General features: G+C 34.0%; 1 protein-coding gene across 3 annotated transcripts in view; it reads right to left on the bottom strand.

The window, feature by feature from the left end:
- Positions 1 to 13,196, bottom strand: part of LOC123557913 (uncharacterized) — a 52,151-nt gene that overhangs the window by 6,513 nt on the left and 32,442 nt on the right. For 2 of the 3 annotated variants that reach the window (XM_053544275.1, XM_045349699.2), the window contains 18 exons: positions 12,213 to 12,350; positions 10,938 to 11,075; positions 9,762 to 9,902; positions 9,306 to 9,443; positions 8,674 to 8,800; positions 8,070 to 8,203; positions 7,579 to 7,766; positions 6,869 to 6,956; positions 6,147 to 6,223; positions 5,585 to 5,621; positions 5,167 to 5,264; positions 4,521 to 4,646; positions 4,147 to 4,301; positions 3,402 to 3,537; positions 2,143 to 2,292; positions 1,458 to 1,572; positions 865 to 938; positions 90 to 221 (listed from right to left, as the gene is read on the bottom strand). In XM_053544275.1, coding sequence (XP_053400250.1) covers positions 90 to 221; positions 865 to 938; positions 1,458 to 1,572; positions 2,143 to 2,292; positions 3,402 to 3,537; positions 4,147 to 4,301; positions 4,521 to 4,646; positions 5,167 to 5,264; positions 5,585 to 5,621; positions 6,147 to 6,223; positions 6,869 to 6,956; positions 7,579 to 7,766; positions 8,070 to 8,203; positions 8,674 to 8,800; positions 9,306 to 9,443; positions 9,762 to 9,902; positions 10,938 to 11,075; positions 12,213 to 12,350 — 2,192 coding nt within the window. The remainder of the gene's footprint in view (positions 1 to 89; positions 222 to 864; positions 939 to 1,457; positions 1,573 to 2,142; positions 2,293 to 3,401; positions 3,538 to 4,146; positions 4,302 to 4,520; positions 4,647 to 5,166; positions 5,265 to 5,584; positions 5,622 to 6,146; positions 6,224 to 6,868; positions 6,957 to 7,578; positions 7,767 to 8,069; positions 8,204 to 8,673; positions 8,801 to 9,305; positions 9,444 to 9,761; positions 9,903 to 10,937; positions 11,076 to 12,212; positions 12,351 to 13,196) is intronic. The other variant, XM_053544276.1, reaches the window with a different exon arrangement.

The following is a 13,196-nucleotide window of genomic DNA, read 5'->3' as shown; positions in this document are numbered from 1 at the left end:
TGTGCAACATACAGGATATCTGATAAAGGCGACGCAAATATAAGTAAACAGACATCAAAAGCTAAACAGCAGACATATGAAAAACTCACTTCTTCATCGCAACTCTCCGCAAATGTGACAATGACCTTCACATCTTGTTCAAACACTAAGCGACAGCAGTCGATGGCGGTGTTCACTAACGGTGTTTGTGTTATAATATATCCGTGGGTATCGCAATAGCCCTGCAATTATTTTGAAAACAGAAAAAAACTTGCAAAAGCAAAAGATCAATAACAAGTTACATTGTTTTGCATTCAGTTTAAACAATTATATAATTAATGATTAAGATAGATGGTATACTCATTATTCACTTGCGATAATTATAAGGCGACACGCAAGTTTAAAAACAATATAGATATAAAAAAAAACAATTAAAATATACACTAAGACATAGAAAAATGCACTATGTTTAAATATCTCAAAAACACATGGACATATTTTTTTTACTCATGATAAAACGTAAGATCAGTTAAATTTATGTTTGTCTCATTCTTGGTTAAATCTTAATGATAATTAGGTAGAACACGAATATTTCCAAATTGAAAGTCGAAAATTCGAATATTGGACAAGCCATGTGCTCTCTCGTATGACTGATTTGAGAAATGGGCAATTCGTCATTTGTTATACACCTCTGATTCAGGTGTGGAAAAGGTAAGTCGTCACTACTAAGAAACGTAAGTGACGCCCGTTAAAACAAGCAAAAAACACAAAATAACACAGCAGTTTTACGATGGTTGAATGAAACAAGTAAATATATCATGGTTAACCATAAGAAGCTTTTTAATATATTTTAGATCTTTTATGTCTAACTGACGTACAACTTACCGGTATGTATACAGCGTTAATATAGTTTGTACACCCTTTGACTTGCGTGAACAAATATGGGCGGTATTCATTGGCTGAAAATAAAAGTTAAAGATAATAAGGAAACAACAAAAGCAGAATAGTACTATAACATTGATCGGTACTGTTTCCCTTAATATATCCAACATGGATAGCCACTTTACAAGCCGATCCAAAAATGATACATTACAGCAGCGCATGTATTGATAAAATTACATACAAAATTAAAACAATTATACTTGGACGAGACACATAACGGGACAAAATCTTGGATCAGCTAGTGGCAAAATGTCTATACAAATGATATCTATACAAATGATCTTATGATCAGGCGTAATCAGTTCAATCCCAAGAGTTCAGATTTATCTGTATTATGGTTGCACATTTAGTTAGATTTACTCAGCCTGAAAGAAAGATAGCTAACTTTATAGAATACTTACTTGAATCATTTATTATATTTTAATAGTCCAGTTACCGCCAATTACAATGTTTACTACTGTTAATGTTCTCAATTTAATCAAAAAGTGTATTATATTATACGTCAGTAAGTTAAAGGTTTTGAAGCAATTCATTACCTGCAAGAATGTTGTAATGTCTGTTTTTATTTCTATTATCTGTTTGTTTAGCCGATGTGTACATTTCGTCAGTATCTTCAGACTCACTTCCACTATCTGTGTCATCAAGTAATGTCTGCAAAACAACGAAATGATGTCTTGGAATCTAGAGCCAAATTGTCATATCAACCGTTCAAAAAAGAAGAAGTACTCTTAACGAAATAAGAATTTATATTAAAGTTAAGAGTTATTTATTGCAAAACTAAATGCCAAAACAAAATGGTAAACTTATGTTATATTGAGACATAATTATGCAATACTAACAATAAATAAATCGTTTTTTTTCCGCGTCATTTGAAAATGAATATTTTAAAATGGCTCGATTTTATCCTGTCGTTTTAAAAAAAGGAAGCCACTTGGCGTCCGGTTCATTTCTTGTTGAGTGACAGAAGTTTACTGTCTTTTTAACATCGTGTTTTAATATGCATGTTACGATGAAAATAAACAGTGTCTTCGTGAAGTGTATCGCCTGATTTACCACGGTTCAAAATTTAAATGTTCTTGAATATTTAACATCTCGGGCTAACGTCCTCGTGGTTCAATTTCAGACGATAACTAGGCGAAGGCATTGATTATTTGAAATATAGAAAAAATAACGACGTACAAACATGCAAGACTATATCTAATGATTTGTAAAATTATTTACCTCATATTGTAACAGGAGTTTTGTTTTTCCCGTCGTCGGATCTATTTCTTGTAAATCACTATACACAGCTGGGAGTTCATCGATGTGCACAGGTTTTGATGGTAATACCAGGATCTCAACCAACATATTGTGCAAGTATCTATATTGTTCCTGTTTTTCAAAAAGTATTAAATTTGTAAAATAGATTATAGTGCCTTTTTCTGAGGGTGAAATTTAAATAAAAGTAATTTAAGTCCAACAAGTACAATGTTCATTGTTTGACAAGGAGAGGAAATACCGTATGTATATCAGTTTTAGAAGAAAGAGTATTTTTAAGAACTACTGTAAAAATATGTATGCAATTGTTTTTCACTCCGTTCGTGAAATTTAAATTTCCGTCAAAAGGTTCAAGATTAATTGAAGGAAGATGTTTAAAAAAACAAAACTTCAGCCATTGTTCTTGTACAGTGCACTATTTACTGTACTCTGTCATTGTGAAAAATTTATGCCCCGGACAAAGTGCTATTAATAAATTAAATGAACAGGTAAGCAATGAAAAGTTATCTTTTGTTTGTACACTGCATTTTGCCTTCAACAGCATCTATCTTTGTATGTAGTTTGATTAAATTCCCAGGGGCCTCCGTTGCCGAGTGGCTAAGGTCGCTGACTTCAAATCACTTGCCCCTCATCGATGTGGGTTCGAGCCTCAATCGGGGCGTTGAATTCTTCATGTGAGGAAGCCATCAGACTGGCTTACGGAAGGTCGGCGGTTCTACCCAGGTGCCCGCTCGTGATGAAATAATGCAAGGAGGGGCACCTGAGATCCACCTCCATCATCAAAGCTGGAAAGTCGTCATATGACCTATAATTGTGTCGGTGCGACGTTAAACCCAACCAAAAAAAAAGAATAAAATCCCTTCAACACTTAAAAAGAGTTATACCTTAATGTAGCAAAGTTGTGTGAAGAAAATGTACACTTTAATTTCTTTCATTGGCCTCTGACACTGAGTAAAGTTATAACAGAACAATAAGATAGATCTGCGCCGAATAAAAATTATTATGGTTGCATACATACATACATGAAAATCAAGAAAGAGTTATGGTTCTTATACATTGTATTATCCTTCAGTATTGTCCGTCAATGTATGGAGTAAATACTGCCAAAAAGCGAAGAAAATACCGCTTCATTTGGTTTATCATTATTCAATGAAATCCATGTCAGCTAATAAGGAGAATAAATATTGTAGTTAGATGTGAACTAAAATGTACTAGTTATTGACCTTTGTCTGTACCATGCTGACCCTTTGATCCCTGAGGTCTCTCACACATCCGAACACATCAACAAAACCCTGATCCTTGCCTTGATCATAAAGTATATCCAATGCTATGAAGGTACCAGTTCGTCCAACGCCAGCGCTATATGTAAAACATAGAAGTTTATGTAATAGCATGTCATACATTGTTTTGAGCTGGTTAGATATCATTTTAGGATGACAAAAACTGCTGTTACAGTCTATGACATACGACTTACTTACTAGTCACGTCCTTTTAAGGCACATCTTAGAGACAGATGTCATGCCCAATGTTTAGTATGACAGGCATAGTTACTAGCTTATTTTAATAGCGCATGTCTCACCTATAAAGCACAGTTTGTAAAATGGGTACTATGCATATCTGATAGGTTAACTTAATCGTGCTTTTTCAATGTTTCGTGTCGAGAAGTCGTCCCACGTTTAAAGTTTTGTACACATTATCGAATTTTCTTGCATAAACATGACATGACATCTACATCAGAAACAGACAGACATGTGCAACATTTAAAGTCCTAAAGACTGGACAAAAAATAATACATGGTCAATATATATATTTAGCTTTAATATTCTCGCTTTGTCATCAGTCAATACTCGATTTAAACAGCTGGTTCAACACTTTTAAGCTGTAGCAAAAGTACATTTGAGGGACAGGCGACATGTGCGCAAAAGGAACGTTTCGCGTGTGCTTTTTCAAACGTATCTGAACCTTTACCTGCAGTGGACCAGCCAAGGATGATTCTTTTGCCCGTCATGTTTTCTAACTTGATACCAGAAGTGTAACAAACTTGTGGTACTCCGGGGAACATCTTTATCAGGCCAGGCGGTATAGTGAAACTGTGTTACATTTCTTACATTGTCTGGATTGTCCTAAAGCAAAAACACGTATGAAACTAAATTACGTCCACACGAAACACAAATCATGTATCCTTAACATCAGTTGTACAACATACTGACATTCGTACTTACAATAAATCAATACCTCAGTCAGTGCTAGTATGATGAATTTAACTTTAGAACACAAATCTATTCAATTTTAAAAACGTTATAATGGTTTAATCTTAGCAACAAAAGGTTATATGAATATACCTGATGGGAAACCTTTATATGCCTTATAGTAAATTCCGCAAATATATCCACCGATTCAGTCAGAACATTAATTTCTCCATACTGAACGTCGTCTTCCGCTTCCGCCCAATACTGAACACATTTCATCTGCAGAGTGAAAAGTAGTTCAAGTTTCAATTAACTTGTAATGTATGTATCATATGACTATGAGCTTCTGTAAATTCTAACCTACTGTAATGTTATATGATAGGCAGTCGCAGTGTTTTCCAATAGTGTGTGAGATATAGTCTTCCTAGAGATTTTTTAACTGAAGTAACTTTTTTTCAAAAAGAAACAGCAATGGACCTAACTCCGTGTTCCTTCATTAAACACAATATATCATGCGCATTTGAGCCGCGCCTTGAGAAAACCAACATAGTGGCTCTGCGACCAGCATGGATCCAGACCAGCCTGCGCATCCGCGCAGTCTGGTGCGGATCCATGCTGTTTGCTAACAGTTTCTCTAATTCCAAAAGGCTTTGAAAGCGAACAGCATGGATCCTGACCAGACTGCACGGATGCGCAGGCTGGTCTGGATCAATGCTGGTCGCAAAGCCAATATGTTGGTTTTCTCATGGTGCGGCTTATATATCATGCACATTTTAATTAACCGACTGACTGTAAATACCTTGGTCTCTTCTACAAGTCTTGTGGCCATAACAATAGTATAAACATCCTTTTCCCATATCATTCTCCAAAAGTCATCCAAAGTGAAATCTATCGGACCTTAAGAAATAGAAACGATAAAAAGGCATCAGTTTAAAAATCTCATGGTCTAGAAACTAACTGAATTGTCATCAATATCAAAATGTCATTGCCGGTAAATAGCAACAACAACTTTGTAAAAGACCTATTCTTTTGTGGTTTTCTTACAGAATGGTAAATTCTTTGATTGTTAATTATTAATTTAAAACTTCTGTGTAATTTTGCTTGATTAAATCTGTTACAATAAATATTCAAAGTATTAGACTATTTACATTGTAATCAGACTAACTTCGCGTAGGAATGACAAACACTGGAACAAAATACATAACAAATTCTCTCACCTTGAGCAGCAATATATGCATTGTCCTTGAAATGACCCTACAACATACGATATAAGGTGTAATAACTTGAATACCTATTGAAAGAATTCACGTGTTTATGTAGTTTAAGACTATTAAAGCAATTAGAATTAGCACATTTATTTTGTTAGGTTTAACGCCGCATCAACACAATTATAGGTCATATGGCAATTTTCCAGCTTTGATGGTAAAAGAAGACCCCAGGTACCATTCGTGCCTTCTTTCATCACGAGCGGGCATCTGGGTAGAACAATCGACCTTCCTTAAACCAGCTGGATGGCTTCCTCACATGAAGAATTCAACGTCCAGAGTGAATCTCCAACCCACATCGATGATGGAGAATTAGCACAAACACATCTTATCTTTATATGCAATTCTTGGTATATACGTGGTTATACTCTCTATGTTTTGATTAATATCTGCACGTGTACAAACATACTGTCACATTACCTCAGTAACATGTATTTTCTTCTAACCGAATAGATAATTGTAATGTACTATAAGAGATTGTATGATTTAAGCAGTAATGAAAATGTCTGTTTACCTTTATAAATGCAGCGTTGATATAATCACTGTCCGGATTTCCTGGCAAGGTCTTCAAAACAACTCTAGAATGGTCATCTGGAAAAAAACTCTTTAAAGATAGTTTTTCCGTCTGTGCGTACACTTTAAAAGTTATCCCATAACTTACAAATAACTTATTGCACACTTTTGAAACCTTAACCCCATTAAGAAAACAATATCGTTAACAATAAAACGTTTCTCATTAAAAAGTCTCGTAGGAAATCAACTATAACATTCATTTAAACACCTCGGTCCATTTTGAAACAACCGCAAAATACCAGTGCATTGAATTAAAAAAAGTGTTACATAGAACATATTGAGAGTGGCGTGCATAGTGAGTTTTCTAAATTCAACGCTATTAACGAATTGATCCAAAATTTGTAGTAGAATCACAATCTAGTCCGCTAATATGTTGCTTGGTTTATTTATAGATTCAACGAAAACTACCATTTCAGATATTGGTTGTAATGTGTTGGTTAGAAGATTTGTTCAGTATAGTTCTAAACGATACAGGATATAACATGTCAATACTTCCGGGCAGTACTATCCTAGCACTACTTCTTTGTAACTGTAAAGTCTTTCATTTAAAGTAATCTCTATTTGATTGGTTGAGTTTCAAATGTATTTTATGACGTTGTTTTCATTTTGTTGTCATTTCTGAATAAGCATTTAAAGTAATGTTGAAAATAACTGCATACTCACATGCATACATCACCTTGTACCTATTTTTCCCAGCGTTTCCTGCTTTCTTGGCGATTGAGGTAGGGTGTTGTAACCCGCTTGGTAATTTCTGTAAAAAAGAAATAATTTCGTGCTGTTTTTACTTTGGTTTTTCATAACAATACCAAGTGAATGGTTCATATTTAATATTTTAAAATCGTCAGGTTAATCAACAGGATCAGAATGACAAAATTTGTTAACTATAAATTTGCTTGTTTTGTGTTCGCTATATATGACGTAATATGTGTGACGTACAAACAGTGCATGAGTTGTATAATAACACACAGTCTTCTCTTGTGAACTGGAAAATATTTCGGGCCGTGTTATAATTAAGAAATAATTTATAGCAAAACAGTGCTTTTAAATTATCACTATTTATACACGATGGGCGGTTATACGTCGGGCGTAATAAATTCACGAGGGCGCTATTTCTTGATGCGTACACGGCGCTAAATATCACGTTGACGTGACGTCAACATAATATTGTTGTGATGATTTTAAAAGCATTGTCAGTCATATTAGAATTCTTATTAATCATGGCTTCTTCTGTCGAGTTTATTTCACTGAGTTATCCATAATTTGACTATTTGAACAGACTTACTTTTATTTTTAATTCCGCAACGTGACATCGGATAAATGGATATAATTTATTCTACATAGATCCCTTAGTAGGCGTCATACATAATATCTACCTGAAATTCTTGAACAAAGTATTCCGCATTCGCTGTCCTCCTTTTTACGTAGTCTTTCAGATCTGTTACAAAGATGGAATGCTCTGACCGCCGTTTGGCAAGAGGTCCTTCATTGTAATAAATGTCGGTTGTTTCTTCATCAATCGGTGCAGGAACTTCGTTTTTTACGTTTGAGGGGTTTTGAGAAGCTGAACATATAGGGACAATATTATGTTATCTCTGATTTACAAAAGCCTCATTTGAAATACGAGAACGCTACTTAGGCAAAGCAAATACTGAAAAGGTTTGCGGGACTGGCTACAATTCACGACATTCTAGCAGCACATACTGTTTTGTAGTTGTAACTTAGGTAAATGTATAAATTATAATTGAAGCTCTGTGAATAAGTATACTATTTTCTTTTAAAATGCAAACGCTACAATTATTGATCAGACTCGGAACTCCAGAGAAAATATACATTTTATTAAGAAATATTCAAGATAATCATTTACCCCTTGACTTGCCTAATTCCGCCAATATTTCTGATGAATTCTCATAAATATTGTTCCTTTTAACACTTCCAGCATTCTCTTCTTTCTCTTGATTAAGAACAGTATCAAAACCTATTTGACTGGTCGACTTACTCCTGGAAGAGATTTACCATACAACATGCATTTATCTTAAGCAACTTAATGTGCATACTTAAAATTTGTTTAAATTTATTATGTTTGTGCAATAAAACAACACTCTCGTCTCTAACTGCAACGCTTTGAAACATGTACTCTATGGAGGGATCAATATACAGATTTTTTCCACCAATTCCAGGTTATTGTTCATACATATATAAATACTTGTCTTGTCGTGAATTGATAACAGTATTCATAGCTGACTTTTCTATGAAATAATTTAAAGGCACCTACAAAAGAGCACACTAACGTTAATCAAACTTGTAAGAGCTTTTTGTTACATTTTAACATATTTGTAAGAACTATAAACACTATATGAACCAAATGCGTTCTCATGTCTTTTCACTGTATCATTTCTTTGAAACAGTTCACTATTTGGCTAACCAAGATTATATGGTATATCAATAAATTTATGTAAAGTGCAATTTACTTTAGTTGCGCCTTCCTCCGCCTCAAGAATAAAAACACCAAAACCACAGTTGCTATGACAACAACGACTGCTACCACGCCACCAACAACGCCGCCAATCGGAAATTCTTTGCTCTCCTGTGTCAATGCTGAAAAATAGTTTTAATCAGTACTATTTGTCACGTATTATTGAAATACCCATAGAGTTACTGAAATATATGACTTTAATTTACGTTTGTTGACATTTGGAATTACAACTTTGTGGGCGGGGACACAACAGGTAGCTTCATATTACATGATTTTCTTAAGATTAAAATAAGTTATTTTGTGCATCAAAAGATGATTCCAATAGTTATAAACCGCTTTGTATTTTACTTCTAACATAATCTTGCTCATGTTGCGTCAAGATACAAAGTCACAAAATATTTCGATATTAGATAAACCCTGACGCATCGGACTTTTATCAAATTGAATATTTTAATAATTATATTTCAAATTCTACAACTAGAAAAGTCTACAAATTACTAAATTATCTTTTGACATTGGAAATGGTTATCGCTTTAACTGCCTGTTACAACAATTGAAATTGGGCACGACAGTGAGAAAATCAGCAAAGGAAGAATAGTTATTTTTGTGTAATTGAAATTTCATTACCTTCAACACATATGGCGCCAGTGAATTTGTCTGAACATCCATAATGACATACTCCAGTGACTTTGTCACAAACAGTTCCTGGCTTACAACTACCACATACACCAGTGCAGTTTTTACCATGTGAACCGTCATCACATTCTATCAAACAAATTCATTTTTTCCTTTGATATTTGATACAGATTTACTTAAAGTGTGGCATAAATGATGTTAACACAATTACTGAAAAATGAACTCGTATGTATTACGGAAGAAAAAGCGATTTAGAAAGATCCATATGTTTTGAGACACAAGCCTTTCCCTGTTGAATAACACTCATATCAAATTAAATATAATCAGTATTCAACTTTGTTTCGTCTCTACGAAATTTTATTCATATCACTTAGGTAACTACATAAATTGATAAATGATTAAATATCGAGTGAGCTCTACCTTTTATACAATCAAGCAATCACTCACCATCCTGACATAGAAGAGAATGTTTGAACCCTTTGTTACAACCAAACTTGCAATGTCCGGATACGCTGTTACATGTTTCGTTATTCGCGCATGCGCCACACTCTTTCGAACAATCATCTCCATAACTTCTGTTGTCGCAATCTGTGAATAAATTTCGGATATCATTTATGCAAAATAATAATATGATAACATTATGTACTTGAAACTAAATATTTCAGTTCGTAGACTCCTGTTTCCGCATACATGACAGAGATTCCATTTCTGTAATCTAAGAAATTAAACTGAATAAATTGTTCTAACACACAAACGTTGTGTCTCAATAACATTTTTAATGTACTGGTACAGAATCCAGGAAAACTGGTTAGGTTAACTGCCCGCCGTTACATAACTGAAATACTGTTGAAAAATGGTGTTAAACCCAAAACAAACAAACAAACAAAATATGCCTGCCTCTGTTAAAACACTTTTACGCTAGAATGACGTCACGCTAACGTGCGGTGACGTCAAAGATTTTGTTGCGACAAAGAAAGAGCGCTTCTATATTTTATCTATTTTTTTTTATTAAGGGTATATAAGAATCGAAATAATTTATAACAAAACCGTGTTTTAACACTATTTATACACTCGGGCGGTAATGCGTCGTACAAATAATTTCACTCGTGCTGCGCCCTCGTAATATTATTACGCCCGACGTATAACCGCCCATCGTGCATAAACAGTGATAAAACACTCTTTTGCTATAAACTATTTCTTAAATAAACTAAATTACAACGACATGTATAAGAAGACAACCTCTTTTTTAACTACTCTGTTTAGAAAATTCTTTTATTTACTTGTTTTGTTCGAATTCAAGTAAAAAATAAAACAAATTATTTCATGTGATGATATCACAGCTGGTTTGTGGCATTGATGTAGGCACTCAGTCTGGTAAAGATTAAAACTATCAACTCTGTTTAGCTGTTATTTTGATTTTAGCACGTATTTGATTGCATTAAGATTAAGAAAAAGTCACACATTTTACGCTTTAAAGGCTCACGATATGATATACCTTATTTCATATTCTCACTTTAAGTTATAATTTGTAGTGAGTTATTCTATGATGTCAGTCTTTGATATGACACCTAAAATAATTCCAAAATCTATTACATACTAGCAGTTACTTGACATCAGACCTACCTTTTTCACAGTAGTCACCTTGCTTCCCAGCTCCACAAGATTCACAGTGTCCATTCACATTATTACATTGTCCAGGAACTTTACAACTTGTACTGCAAGTGCCTGAGCAACCGGGTCCGTATGTCCCGACTGGACATTCTGTCAAACATCAACATTGAAAGTTCATTCAAAGTTGGAAATAAAAATAAGTGTTTTCATGCTTCACAGTATATAATACTAGTATTATAAAAAAAGCAAAACATTTAAGATTACAACGCAATGTTAATCGTTATAATTTGTCTCAAAGCATTAAGACTGATAATGAGTGACCACATGAAATTTATTACAAGAGGGCATCATCAGTCAGCTCAACAGATTATCAGGATTTAAACAAACGCCGAATGAAGAACTCCGCAAAGCGGTGCAATATACGCCAGAAGCTCTTGATCAAAAGTGAAGGAAGTAAAATTTGTAGTTTCGGGTAGGAGGTAATGTGAATTGTTGCACTCCTTAAATCATCTTTTCATCACTCATCAATATCTCTAGTTTTAAGTCAATACAGTCCATGCGCTCTGCATATAATCTTATTGCTACCTTTTTTATATGCCAAGTTTGAAGTAAAAGTTCTTTGAATGAAAATTAATTAATGCTTTGGACACAAAATATGACTGACACGTTTGCTCTTGCTGTGACCATTACCTTTGACCTACAGACCTTGTTCGTGCACACTGCACATTCCCTAATCTACCATCTACTTATTTGCTAAGAATTTATTCAATATCTTGAATGGTTATAAAATTCTTCTACGAAGGCGATTGAAGGAACATTTGACATCTGAGCTCCTTTCGTGACGTGTATGCGCTCTGAAAATTGTCTCATCGCCACCTATCTATATGCCAAGTTTTAAGTCAATACCTTGAATGGTTGTTAAGTTATGCTCCGAACACGAATTATGACGGTCAGATTTGACATTTGAGCTCCATTCTCAGACCTTCACCTTTGACCTACAGACAAGGTTCATGTACTCTGCACATCGTCTCAATTTCACTTACCTACAAGCCAAACAGCTATTGAGGTATGCTTTGGACATGAAATTAGACGATCTAACGGACTCGCCATAACATTATACGTCCTTATTCCAAAACGGGTGTATAAAAATGCAAGAACGTTTTGTCATGCTTCTTCGACATTCTACAAATACGTTTTGTTTTATAAAAATATCACTAATAAGTTACAGGCAGAAGGTGGTTCTTTAGTATCTTTTTCAAAATTACTATAAATATAAAACGAGCATACTTTCATTGCACATGCTTGTTGTTTTATATCCAGGAAGACATCCTCCTGTGCATCGGCCGGTGAAGCGATTACATGTTCCGCTTAAGCAAAATCCACATGTTCTCTCGCAGTTTTCTCCCCATGTGTTTGTACCACATGCTGTAATAAAAGAAATAATAATTGAAATATTAAGGGATACCAGTTTCACTGGTGTAGCTCATAACTCTAATGAACTGTTTATATAACATTTTTTTCTAACCATTTCAAAGCTGTCTAAAATGTTTTTATACAAACAAAGTGCATAAATTATATTATTCACTCGTTAATAACTATTCACTCGTTTATTAGCGTTTAACAAATAATGAAACTAAAGTATATTAAGCTAATCTACAAAGTGTTACTCCAACATTCTGAGAATATTTGATCTTCAACAAAGTATCAGTGAAGCAACTAGAATTTCTAATTCCAGCAGTATTATTGATAATATTTTAACAAATTCAAAGGACAGATTGAGTCAGTATGGTACAATTTCTATAGGCCTTAGTGATCATTTCATGACATTTTGTACAAGGAAAATTACCAACCCAATTTTTTCAAAACATTATTTTTCAAAAGTTAAGTGTATTAAGAATTACAGTAAGGAATTATTCATTGAACATTTAGAAAAGGCTGATTTCTGAAAATGTAAATAGTGCTTGGATAGCTTTTAAAGATATTTTTATGTTAGTTCTGAATTCAGTTGCTCCTGTTAAAGAAGTCAGACTCAAACAGAGAACTGAACCTTGGATGTGAGTTGAGATTTTACATTCCATAAAGCTCAGGGATTCTTATCTTTATAAATTTAGAAAGCATGGCATACATGAGGACTATTCAATGTATTGTTAATACAGAAATATTGTTCAAAGGGAAGTTAGAAGTGCAAAATCTTCTTTTTTTCTGAAGAAATTGCTGAAAACAGAAATAAACCTAAAAGTTTGTGGCAAAACTTAAAACAGCTAGGATACA

This window comes from Mercenaria mercenaria, chromosome 5 (assembly GCF_021730395.1).
Source record: "Mercenaria mercenaria strain notata chromosome 5, MADL_Memer_1, whole genome shotgun sequence".
In the NCBI taxonomy this organism is placed as follows: Eukaryota; Metazoa; Mollusca; class Bivalvia; order Venerida; family Veneridae; genus Mercenaria; species Mercenaria mercenaria.
The sequence above is the reverse complement of the archived record's forward strand: the minus strand, read 5'-3'. Positions and strand labels throughout refer to the sequence as shown.